At 35.8% G+C, this 12,697-nt stretch overlaps 1 protein-coding gene across 1 annotated transcript in view; it reads left to right on the top strand.

Moving 5' to 3' along the window:
* Positions 1-12,697, top strand: part of DIAPH3 (diaphanous related formin 3) — a 538,397-nt gene that overhangs the window by 264,686 nt on the left and 261,014 nt on the right. The window contains exon 20 of the mRNA XM_081214488.1: positions 1,290-1,391. Coding sequence (XP_081070614.1) covers positions 1,290-1,391 — 102 coding nt within the window. The remainder of the gene's footprint in view (positions 1-1,289; positions 1,392-12,697) is intronic.

Here is a 12,697-nt window from a genome sequence, read left to right as displayed (position 1 = left end):
TTCTACTAAGGGAAACTTCTGTTTATATGGGAAAATCATATACCTTTATTGTTTTTATTCAGTTTGATAGTATTAATCGTGAATACTTTTTTTAGGGATGATCTTAAATTGCCACTTTTTTGTTTGTTTTTGGCCAGTCAATCAAGTTTATGTCCAAAGGTACACAGTGAGTCAAAAACTTGTTCTTTGATCTAACTCTTTGATATGTAACATTCTCTAACATTATTTTTTAACTAATAACACCTTTGGGTTTTTTTTTTTCCTCCTTAAATATATTCAGCATGATGTAGGGTTAATTATAATTTGTACTTGACTTTGGGCTTGTACAGAGTTTATTGATGGTGTAATTTGGAATTGTGAGCACCAACCACTCTTTTCTTTCTTAATTTTAATATCAGTATACTAACTCGCTGTACTACTATTATAGTCGATTATATTTTGATACAGAGGATCTATATAGATTTTGTCTAAGGGATGGTTTAACAGAGAAGTGTAATTATATGTATTCCCTTGGTCTTTCTCCATTGGGAGTGTTTCTGTTGTCTAAGTGTGTGGCTTGGGAAAGGCTGTGCGTGGACAAAGGAGCCAGAACAACCAAATGAACCTGTGGTTTCTGGGCTGCAGATGATATAGGCAAAGGGCTGTTACAGTCACGTCACTTAAGTTCTCTCTATATGCTTTCATCTGCAAGGTGTATCATCCTGTGTTTTCAATGACTTTTCAAATTTTCTTTCACATCAGAAAAGTTACTTTGTTTTAGAGATATCTTCATTTTTATTATTAAAACTGTAATCATATTGGTTAAATCTTGCAAATGCTGTCATTACAATTCCCTTGATTTCTTTTCCATTCTTTCCCTTGCCTATTAGTAGCAATATGATGATTTCTTTTGTCCCTGTGAATGAAGTGCTAAAATATGTTTGGCTTTGCCTGAAATTTCTGACATTAATTCCCTAAAGCTGAAATGTAATTGATCACATTTATCCAGGTGAGAAAGCTGTTCCTTTGGTATAGGTTGAATTCTTCTTTCTCCAATATATAGCTAATCAAATAAACATTCAGTAGTACTTGATTTGAATATATAATAACCCTGGATAGAGAAGAGGAAAATTGGTTGCTTTCAAGATGTAGAGAATGTAGCTTAAGGTGTAATATTAGGGAGGTAACCTAGAAATAAAACTAAAGATTAACTTCTTCAATGATTTCCTTCCCATAGTTTATTAAAAATTTTTCCTAGAATTTAAGAGGCACATTTAGTGAAGATATTTTCTTTTGGTTTTAATTTTTAGAACTTAATGAAGCATCTTCCTGATCAAAAACAGTTAAATTCACTGTCTCAGTTCAAGAGTGACTATAACAACTTATGTGAACCTGAGCAGTTTGCTGTTGTGGTAAGTACTGTCTCTCAGTGTCAGCTCTCTTTGGAGGTGATTTTTATACTGTGCGAAAACAGAGAAAAGGAAATGTAAGGCTTTTCACATCGTCATTGCTCAAAAACATTTAATGTCCATCTTGCATTTTTTTAAAACCTGAGGATATTTATGGGAAATTATCTTGATTTTAAATAATATATTGAAATTCTAGCCGAAAATGAAGTCCAAGGATTTTTTTCTAAAGCATAACATGATTTTTTTAAGTTCTCTCTTTAATGTCAAAATGTAAAATGAAACCTGCACTCCTAAGACTAGAGATTATATTTGTGATTTATTCTAGAGCTGTGTACTCCAACATATTGCAAGAGTAGCTTCAGTTTTTCATTCTAATCATTCACTTCAGTTCATCTCATATTTTAGACTCTGAAATTAGAAATATAGTCTCTTTCTTGGCAATGAGGGTGAAAAATGAATGCATTTTAGAAAATCTTCGAGACATGTTGATAATCACCTTGTTCCGGCCTCCTACTTTATAGAAGTTGGGGTCTAAAGAGGTGAAAAAAGACTTTCCAGTGTTATATATTAGTGGTATTGTAACTTTAAGACTTTTTATCAAGCTTTCTTTTCTCCTGCTCTTCCCTTCTTTTGAGATTGGTTACACTCAGCCATCATGATGATATTTTAAAGTAGTATTTAATTTTTTTTAATATTTAAGATTATTTTTTTTCCTGCAGTCTTCAGCTATATTATTACCAACTTCCAGGGACATGATGGAATTGTATTTGATATAATTTTGAAAATTTGGGTTGGATAACTAAAGGACTATGTCTACATACTATATTTGGCATGTTGTCAACGTTTGCTCTTAAACTCCTTCCTGTGTCTTCATGAACCCATTCTACTCAGCCCTCCCTATGGCACCTCCCCTCCTCCCTCACCCTCCATCCTGCACCCAAAGTTCACAAACTCAGGAGAAGAAAAATCACCTTTTTCCTGTTCACAGCCTTATAATTTTTATTATGAAACTTTTAAATTTATTATCTTTAGAAAAATGCTTTTTGTTTTTACCCAGTTCTCCAGAGTATTCTTTCCTCCTCATCTTGTTTTTCTCTATTCTTTTTTCTTTTTTCCTTATTTATTTTCTTTCACCTGATCACTCTGTCTTTCTCTTGATCCCTATTTGGCACAATATCTTCCATATGAGACATGGGAGAATTTGCATTACAATTTTAACCACAGACTACTTAGAGTTTTGATTTTTACCCATCTTTTTTGACTCTTGAATGAAAAGCATAATATGTAAAATTATAATTTTGCAATATTCCCATCCACATTAAGCCTGAAACACATACAAACTTATGTGAAAATGTCTAACGAGTAACCTTTTATGTTGCATATCATCACAGAGATTTAAAACTATTCCCATGTTCTGTCTAGTGATTGTCACAGAAGAATGAACTCAAACTTGCAGATATTTCAGGTTTATTTAAATTGCCAGGTTATGCCCGCCTTTGAAAATGAGAGTTCACATCAAAGAGGTATGATTTACAAGCAGTGTGCTCAGAGGGGTCAGAAAGTTAAAACAATTATATTCCCAGATACCAGGGCTAGAGGTTATAGTTTTGATTTTAAGACAGAAATGGATCACTTCCATTTCAGGACATGTCAACACAAACTTGACCTTGACTCTACACATTCCATGCTGAATCATACCTGACTACAAATGGAATATAATGAGAAAGGAGTGATGCTGTTAAAAACCATCTGCTATGGAAATATGAACAGAGCTTCATTACCTGTTGATTATGAATATTCCTAAAAATATTGTTTCAAGTTCTGGTTTGTGTTATATTAACATTTTAGAATATAATTGTTTTGGTGAAGAAAGGAGAAGGACAGTTGAAGAAAAAATGAGAACTTTCTATATACTCTTTTTTTGGGGGAGGGGGTGACAAATGATAATGTTCTTCAACTTCACCTTTTTTTCCATATCAATTATTCACCATTTCCAATCTGGCTCTCCCTACTTCTCAAACTCCCACCCATCCCCCAAAAGACAGGAAAACTTGCTTAAAGTTCTAAACAATACTTGAGAGTTACCCAAAAAATGATGAACAGCATGGAATGCCTTGAAGTTTTCTGTTCTTCTTTCTGGATTAAAAAAGCTCAATAAGTTCACTAATTCATTAAAGAGTGATGTGTTTTCAATTTATCAACATTGTATAAATGATATAAATTTGGTGGTTTTAGGAAACTGATTATAATTACCAGGTACATTTTTAAAGATTCCCATAATGCTGTTTTATTTTTAAAGTGATATGCTTAATGTAATTGTGTATATGTCAAAGACGGGCTGTTATCTTGAGGTAAGCTGAACTTCAGATTCCTACAAGACTTTTCTCTTGTAGAAAAGCCTTTACTTATTGACTAAACAAACCTAAAGTGCTAATCATTTCTAGATGAAAAATCATCACAGAGTCATAAACAAGGAAGAGTCAAGGGTTGGGATAGTCTTTGCACCCCAAATTGGGCTGAAGCTTGCCTTTTTATTTGTTTTCACCATAGATAGACTTGCTGGTAGCTCTGTTTCATCTTCAGGTTCTATACACTGATATTGTGATTTCTAGCATTGTTTTCATTTTAACAAAAATCGGTTAAAACCCTGCAGTTATGTTACTTGCCAGTCAGTTTACATTTCTCTTTTATCCAGTTATGTAAATTCATTAATTTGACTCATGTGAATTACAGATGTATTCTTTTTAAATAAACAGTCAAATTTGATACAATCGATAAAGTCACTAAGGTTGTTTGCATTATATAATCAACTTTAATTCCAAGCAAGAATTATGTAAAGTAGTAAACAAACAAAATGCAGCTTACCAGGACATCTGTGTTTGTTTACATTATTTTTATTTGGTAGAAAGGCAGTGTTCAAAAGTAACACATCCAAGATGCTAATAACCAATGTCAATTAAAGACCAAGTAGAATGTATAAAATATAACATGTAACTTAGAAATATGTTCTACTTTTGTCATGTATTACATACAACTATCCAGGGTTCTATGTCTTATAGAGTATGGTATACAAATATAGTATTCAGAAATATGTGAATATCCATTAAGTTGTACATCCTTGAAGCTTTCTTTCAACCACTAAACCATTTGCTATGTCTATATTCTCTCCAGGTTTTCTGTAATACAGAGTTTCATATCCACTTTTATTTATTTCTCCCTTGAAATTGGAAGCAAAATTCTTTAATCCTGATATTATCTCTATTCTTTAAGGAACAGTCTTAATGCCGGAGTACTAGACTTGGATACTTTTATGGTTCTAAGGGTTTAGTCACTCACCTGTTATTACTGGTAATTGAGAATCTTAAGGTATCTCCCTGAACTAATTCCCCCTGCAGCCCTTCTGACTCAGGCATTGGCCAGTTTGAGCAGGACAGTTCTCAGGTGTTCCAGAGCTGGCCCTGTCTGTACCTTGTAGTCTAGTAGTGATGTTGACATGGTGGTGGCTAGTACCTTTTAGAACTGATATCCAGTGCTGTGAATTCAGGACCTAGTAGTTTAATGCTATTATTGACTTGTTTTGTGGCTGATAGTGTATTTATATGTCCTTTGTTTTCCAGGGGATTTTGGCATAAGAAAAACAATAACCCATCAAAAAGTCTGAACAAGCTGTCATTTAATGTTGAGAGACTAAGTGTTCTAGTCAAAAGGTATTTTGTTATTTTAGAGGAGCGTTCTGGGAGGTGGTTCATCTCTATATCTTTCTGTGTGACTTGAAATGAATGAGACCGTTTACATGCTAATTTTATTTGTTGGTTTAGGTTTTGGGCAGAAGAAACTGAGTACTAACCGATGTGCTGAACTTGAAATATTCTTTTCCCTGGATAGTCCAGGACACAACTTTTTGCTGAGAAATTGGTTCATATTTGGCATGTCCTTGCCTCATGCTTTATTCAACTTAATTTTCTATCAATAAGATTTAGAAATGAAAATATTCTTCCTAGAAACTCACTCATTGGATCAGTTACCTGTCTCTTTTCTTGGATTCTTTCCTTCCCTCTTTAGCCCCAGAACCTTCTCATTTATTTCCCCAAAATATTGCCTACTTACCAAAAGTTGGTTCCCATTGTGTAGAACCTGATTTTAGTTACACGACTGTACTTTTTTATATTTGCAGTGATCGTCTGATCAATAAGCCATTAGGTAAAATCACTGTGCTCACAGTGGCATGCTTAACTGTGTGAGAAATAAGATATGTAAATATTCAATGGGATCACAAGATTTAGCTGAAGCTTAGAAAGAGGCCTAAAATTTGCATTTGAAACTTGGTATACTAGACTTTCTTTGATTAAAAATTCTAGGTTTTTGAGTATTTGTTTCCACATTATTTAGTTCTGTTAAGCTGCCAATTCTTCAAAGGAATCATAATGTTTATAGGAAATTGAATTGAACAATGTTGTTTGTGTACTGTATTTTGATCTGCCACCATTTGGTGTCACTGTAGGGCAGGGCTTTTAAACTTTGTGCAGTAGAGACCTCCTGTTTTTTTTTTTTTTTTAATCAAAAAATGTTGTAGGAAGTTCATGCAAATTTCCCTGCATTAAAAATGCCTCATTTTAAAAAACACCTAAATATTCGTGTTATAAAACATTTAAATAGCATATAAAAATATTGAATACAATGTAGAAGTTCCTTGTATCTCACTACCCACTGCATTCCATATAAATGATCATTTTTAACATTTTGTTGACTTTCCGATCCTATTTCTTTGTATTTACAAATGTATGCATGTTCATATGCACATTGTTCTGAAAGTTTTCACCGTGAAATATGTTTTGGAGGCTTTTAGTTTTATAATGTGTTGTTTTGAAATTCCTATGTGGTATTTCATGGTCCCTACTATGACGTTTTCTGTAACTATTCCCTTAATGAAGGATAGTTGAAAGAAAGCTTCAAGGACGTACAATTTAATGGATATTCACATATTTCTGAATACTATATTTGTGTACCATACTCTATAGGACATAGAACCCTGGATAGTTGTATGTAAGTAATACATGACAAAAGTAAAACATATTTCTAATTTACATGTTATATTTTATATATTCTATTTGGTCTTTAATTGACATTGGTTATTAGCATTTTGGATGTGTTACTTTTGAACACTGCCTTTCTACCAAATAAAAATAATGTAAACAAACACAGATGTCCAGGTAAGCTGCATTTTGTTTGTTTACTATTTTACATAATTCTTGTGTGGAATTAAGGTTGAGTATATAATGCAAACTGCCTTAGTGACTTTATCGACTGTATCAAATTTGAGTGTTTATTTAAATAGAATACATCTGTAATTCACATGAGTGAATTGAAGATCCACCGTTACTTACTTAAAGGAACGTTCTATGTTTTGGGAGAAGCTTGGTTGTTTGCACGTAATAGGAACATGATAAATAGCAGTTGATTAAGTCTTTCGTTTGATTGTGTGGAACATCTTGTAAAGTTGTAAAATAAGCCATGAAATGCCACTGACCATCCCTCACTGGCTCCCTAAGCTACTTCAGTTGCTTCCCATAACTTTTACATGGATGTCTAAAATTCTTAGAATAGCATTAAAGTGTTAAAAACAAACAAACAAAACTTCATTGAGGTATAATTGACATACAGTAAACTGCACATATTTAACATTTGTAGAATTTGATTAATTTTGACATAAGTCCACTCATGAAACCATCACCATAGTTAAGATAATGAACATACCAGTCACCCCCAAGTGTTTCCTCAGACTTCTCCATAATCCCCTCCTTCCTAGCCACCCAGTCACCCAGCATTAGGTCTTTAAGGAGGGAATTCCTGCCCTGCCCTCTGTCTTACTTTCTCCCTGTGCTTCATCTTTCCTCCACAACTTGCTGTGCTCTCAAGGCACCACACTCAGGGCTGTCAATAGGCTGCTTTCCCTTTCTTTTTGCTTTGAGGAAGCCCTTTCTGAAATGCTTTCCCTAGCATTTCTGTTATTCCCTGTAGAATTCAGGATCCTGCCTCTTTGCTACCATAATGCCCAGTGTATATATCTAAATGGTTCTTACTACCCTGGAATATAGTCATAGTATTCATGTATGCTTGGAACTTTTTGACAGGCTGAAGTATTACCATGCTCATCTTTATATTCCTGACGCATGGCCCATCTTCCAAGTACATGGTGGCCACATGATACTGGCTAAGTTATTATATGAAATAAGGAAGAGATGGACAGAAAGGAGGGAAAATACATATAGCAAGAACAGTAAAATAAAAACAAAGTTAAAAATTGTTTTTAAGATTATACTTTTTAGAGCAGCTTAAGGTTCAGAGAAAAATTGGGGGCAAGTTACGGAGATTTCCTATATCTCCCCACCCTCCACCACCTGCACAAACCTCCCCCTTTATCAACATCTCTCACCATTCATGAACCTACACAGACACATCAAAATTGTCCAAAGTCCATAGATTACCTTAGGGTTCACTCTTTTTTTTTTAAACATCTTTATTGGAGTATAATTGGTTTACCATGGTGTGTTAGTTTCTGCTTTATAACAAATTGAATCAGCTATACATATACATATATCCCCATATCTCCTCCCTCTTGTGTCTCCCTCCCACCCTCCCTGTAGGGTTCACTCTTGGTGTTGTACATTCTGTGGATTTGGACAAATATATAATGACATGTATCCATCATTATGCTATAATACAGAGTATTTTTTTAATCACATTTTGAAATGAAAATGTTAGATGCTTTTGAGATAGTTTTTTTTTTTTTTTTTTTTTTTTTGTGGTACGCGGGCCTCTCACTGTTGTGGCCTCTCCCATTGCGGAGCACAGGCTCCGGACGCGCAGGCTCAGCGGCTATGGTTCACGGGCCTAGCCGCTCCACGGCATGTGGGATCTTCCCGGACTGGGGCATGAACCGGCGTCCCCTGCATCGACAGGCGGACTCTCAACCACTGCACCACCAGGGAAGCCCTGAGATAGTTATTTTAATTTTTGTTAAAATGGGTCTCCAGACAATTATTTCTCTGGGTAAGAATGGGTTAATTCAAAAGTAGACCAAGTAACCAAGACTTTTGGGCATAAAAGTATAAATTCACACTTTTTTTCAAAGCACAATATAATCAACCTATATGATTCTGCCACCTAACTTGTAGACTTGTCACAGTATTCCACTTTTCTCCTGGTACCACACCTACGTTGGACCTTTTCCTGATCCTTCTTTAACTCAGAAGGCCATGGTGTTTAAGTCTGTCAATGCTCAGGTACTCAGTGGTTGTATATTCTAAAAAGTGTTGAGGAAATTGTGATTTGGTATAAGAATCACAGCTTATTGAAACAATTTAAGAAAAGACTGATCAAGATTGGTGAGGGACCTGAAAGAATATGTCCACTGAGCCATCGCTTTCCCAGATTTAAAATATCCATCTCTCTCATTCCTCAAGTGTTGATTATTTTGAGTGCTTTGCAAATGTCCAGATAAAAAGTCATTCATGTTTCACAGAATTATCACTTTAAAACTTAACAAAAGACATGGAATTAGTGCAATACAGTGTCTTCAAGGACCCATTTTGGCTTCTTGTAATTACTATTTCCTTTTCTCTTTAATAATTCATCTTCAATCTTGTCTGTCAATGACATAAATCTTGCCAGTCTCTCCTCCTGGAAAATATGAAGTTCTATTTGTCTTCAGTTGCTGTTTTTTGGTACCTGTCCAGTTGTCCCAGGTCCTTCACATTTCATGATGTTCTAGATAGCACTGTGGTAGTCTCATCTGCAAATCTACCCAGGAGGACATTTGTTTAGAATAATAAACTGTTATAACTCTATCCATAGCTATTTAAATCTTAGAGGTCTGCTTCTCTTAAGATCACAAACGTTCAGCTGTTGTTCAGTTATTCTTGTCACTTTGCTTTGCAACCTTCTTGACATGCTTCTACCAGGATCCAGGACTTAATATAGGCTCACTAGCTCAGATGGCTTTTCTTCCACCTAGTTTAGGGCTTATTAATTTAGCTTGCTTTCAATTGTCATTGATCTGTAGCCTGAAATTCTTCAGACATGTAATACTTCTATCATTTACCTTATGAGCTGATTTCTGCTTTTCATCTCCTTTAGCAGTCTTAAGTAAAAATGGTCACAGTGCCATTTGAATTTTTAGTGAAACTTATAGAAATTCTGTTGGTTTAAGTAGTTAAACATCAGTTGTCAGCTAATGTCTGTTGGTTTAAGTAGTTAAACATCAGTTGTCAGCTAATATCTGTCTTGCCCATCGTAGTATTTTCTCTGAAGATCTTTTTTTCTCACAGATTTCTTCTTAATTCTGCCTACATATAACACAGTGGGGGTACATGTTGACAGAACTCTTAAAAGGCCATTTACACCTTTTTCTTTACATGTTTAACAGGTAGTATAAAATAATGTGTAACAGATTTATCGATTTAGGCAAATATACTGAAATTCACAGAAAATTAAAGGCTTTTTTTATGGTTGAACTTAACGTAGCTTCACTGCTGATACACTGAGTATATTTAAGAACATCTCTAGTATTGATCTGAGTTCTCATTAGATGCTTCTGAGGAAATGGCTTCGGGTCCATTAGTATTGCCTCAGCCTTTTGGTGTTACAGGGGTTTGGATTACCAGATGTTTTATGGATGAATTTAGACCTTGAGATTATATTGGTAACTCTACTGCTGTCTCATGTGTTTTATTTCAATACCTGTCTCCTTGGTTCAGCAATGATTCATCCGTTTGTTCATTTATTTGGCAAATATTTATTGAACACCTACTGTGTGCTGGGCATTGCTCTGGACTCTGAGTTTGTTGCAGTGAACATGTCTCTTACTCCTTCTTGGTCTTACATTTTGGTTGAGTGTAGTAACAATATACACAGAAACAAAAACGTGACATAATATCAAGTAATACTAAGTTCTCCTCAGGAAGTGGTGGCATGAGGGTGGTGCATACGTATGAGATTAACATGGCTGGGGAAGGCCTCTCCCATCTGAGCAGAAGCCTGTGTGGCTGTCTTGGGGAAGCATGTTATAGACAGAGGAGACCACAAGTGCCAGGCTTTGAGGGATAAGTGAGTGTGACACAGCTGAGGCCGGGGCTGTGGCAAAGTGAACGAGGGGGTGTGGGAATAGGAGGGGACATCAGAGAGATGCCACCAGGCCCTTGCAGCCATGTTTTGAGGCCCGTGGACGTTATCCTAAGAAAGCCATTGGAGAGTTTTAAACAAAGAAGTGAAATTAGCCTATCTGTGCTTTAGATTTAGATCAGATTGATTATTTTGGCAGCTGTGTGAGGAACAGATTGCGGGGTGGGGGCATAAATTGAAGGCAATGGCCAGTTAACATGCTATGACAATGATTAAGGTGAGACATAGTGGTGGCTTGACAGGCTTGATGGCAGTGTCTCTGGTGAGAAGGGCAGATTCCATATGTATTTTGTAAGTAGGGAAGCCGGGATTTCCGACAGATTGGATTTAGGGTATGGGAGGGAGTCAGGGATGACCCCCAAGGTGCTTGGCCTGTACAATTTGAAAGATAGGAGGTCCTGTTTACAGAGAAGTGGAAAAGACTTATAAGAGAGACAGACTTTGGGAGGGAAGATCACTTAAAACACCTATAGACATCTAAGTGGACCTATGAAATATGTAGTTAGGATGTAAGCTGGGAGTTCAGGGCTGGAGGCATAAATTTGGGAGCCAGTCACATACACGTGGAATTTAAAGCTGTGGGACTGGATGAGATCAGCCAGGGAGTGAATTAGAAATGTAACACAGGAGGCAGGGAAGGGTAAGGCAAAATATGCAAAGCTTACTGTTTTTCTCAATCTTCTCCCTTGAGAGAGACTCATCATCAGCAAGGTTTTGTTTGTTTTTGCTTCTGGTTACCACCTCTCTGAGGAAAATTGCAATCCATGGTCTAGGGAATTGTACAAGGTGATTTTATAATGTGACACTATTGCAGTTTGTTTCAAAGACTAAGCATGAGGAAGGGTGAGAGGGCTGTTTGGCATTTGTGGGATATAATTCATCAGGGACCTTTGGAAAGAAGCTAGTGGTCATGAGAGTGTGTATCTGTGGAAAGGAAGAAAAAACTACTTTTGCCTCTAGATTTTGCTCTCATATGAAAGAAAATGGAATGATCTCTAATATATCATCATAATAAATGTATAGTGCCTATATTATGAACTAAGATAAAGTTAAAACGCCAAAAGTGTGCAGGCATATTCTGTGATAAAGTCTCGTTTAATCAAGGGATTGAGTTCATTTAGTTCAAATCTACATCAAAATAGTAATATCAAATCCTGCCATTAATGGGAAAAATCACTTACATACGACCAATTGTGTTCTCTGTAGAGTGGGAGGATAAGTGGAATTGAACTCTGAATGAATTCTCTTATGAGCTTTTGTTACCTTTGTTCTCCTGAAATTAGTAGAATGTCAGCTATATTAAATAACTTTGCAATTCTTTAACTTATTAGAACGAATAAAAACACAGCATGATCAGAATGATATGCTATTTCATTGAGTTGCCAACTCTAGTGAGTTTCTCAAAAGCTGAATTTTCAACTGTGATTTATATTGATCTTACCCCTTTGTTCATGTGGTGGCAAAAGGTACGCAATTTTGTTTGTGTTCTATCTAACATGAAAGTAAAATATAAAATGTTGTGAAATAATTTGATAATATTAAGAAGTGATATCTATGTCAACTTATCTATATCACAGTCTGTTCTTAACACAGCAGCTAGTGGCATAAGGCAGATAATGTTCTATCTCCACCTGTAACCTTATACTGGCTTCCCACCTCAGAGGAAGAGCCTAAATCCTTGCTATAGTTGACAAGGTTCTGCATATGTGCCCCTGCCTCGCTGTTTCGTGCCTCATTTTCTACCACTCTCCCCTAACTCAGCTTTAACCACGTGGCCTCTGTACTGTTCTTCAAACATGCCAATCACATTCTTGGGAGGTTTACACTGGCTGTTTATTCTCCTTGGACTTATTTCCTACATATATCCAAATGGCTTGCTTCCTCATGTCCTTTTGATCTTTCTTCCTATGTCAACTTTTGGAGGTCTTCTCTGAGTACCCTATTTGAAACTGCCCATAGCACTTCTTTTCCTCTTCCCTGCTTTATCTTTCCCTCAAGCACTCATTACCTTCTCATTTACTATATTATGTTCTGTCCATTAACCTATCTATTAGTTTATCATAAGAATGACCGTGATCATGGCAGGAATCATTCTCTTAGACACCTACTGGTGAATTTCTAATGTCTTG

The sequence above is a fragment of the Mesoplodon bidens genome (genome assembly GCF_964165515.1).
Source record: "Mesoplodon bidens genome assembly, chromosome: 17".
NCBI classification, from domain to species: Eukaryota; Metazoa; Chordata; class Mammalia; order Artiodactyla; family Ziphiidae; genus Mesoplodon; species Mesoplodon bidens.
The sequence above is the reverse complement of the archived record's forward strand: the minus strand, read 5'-3'. Positions and strand labels throughout refer to the sequence as shown.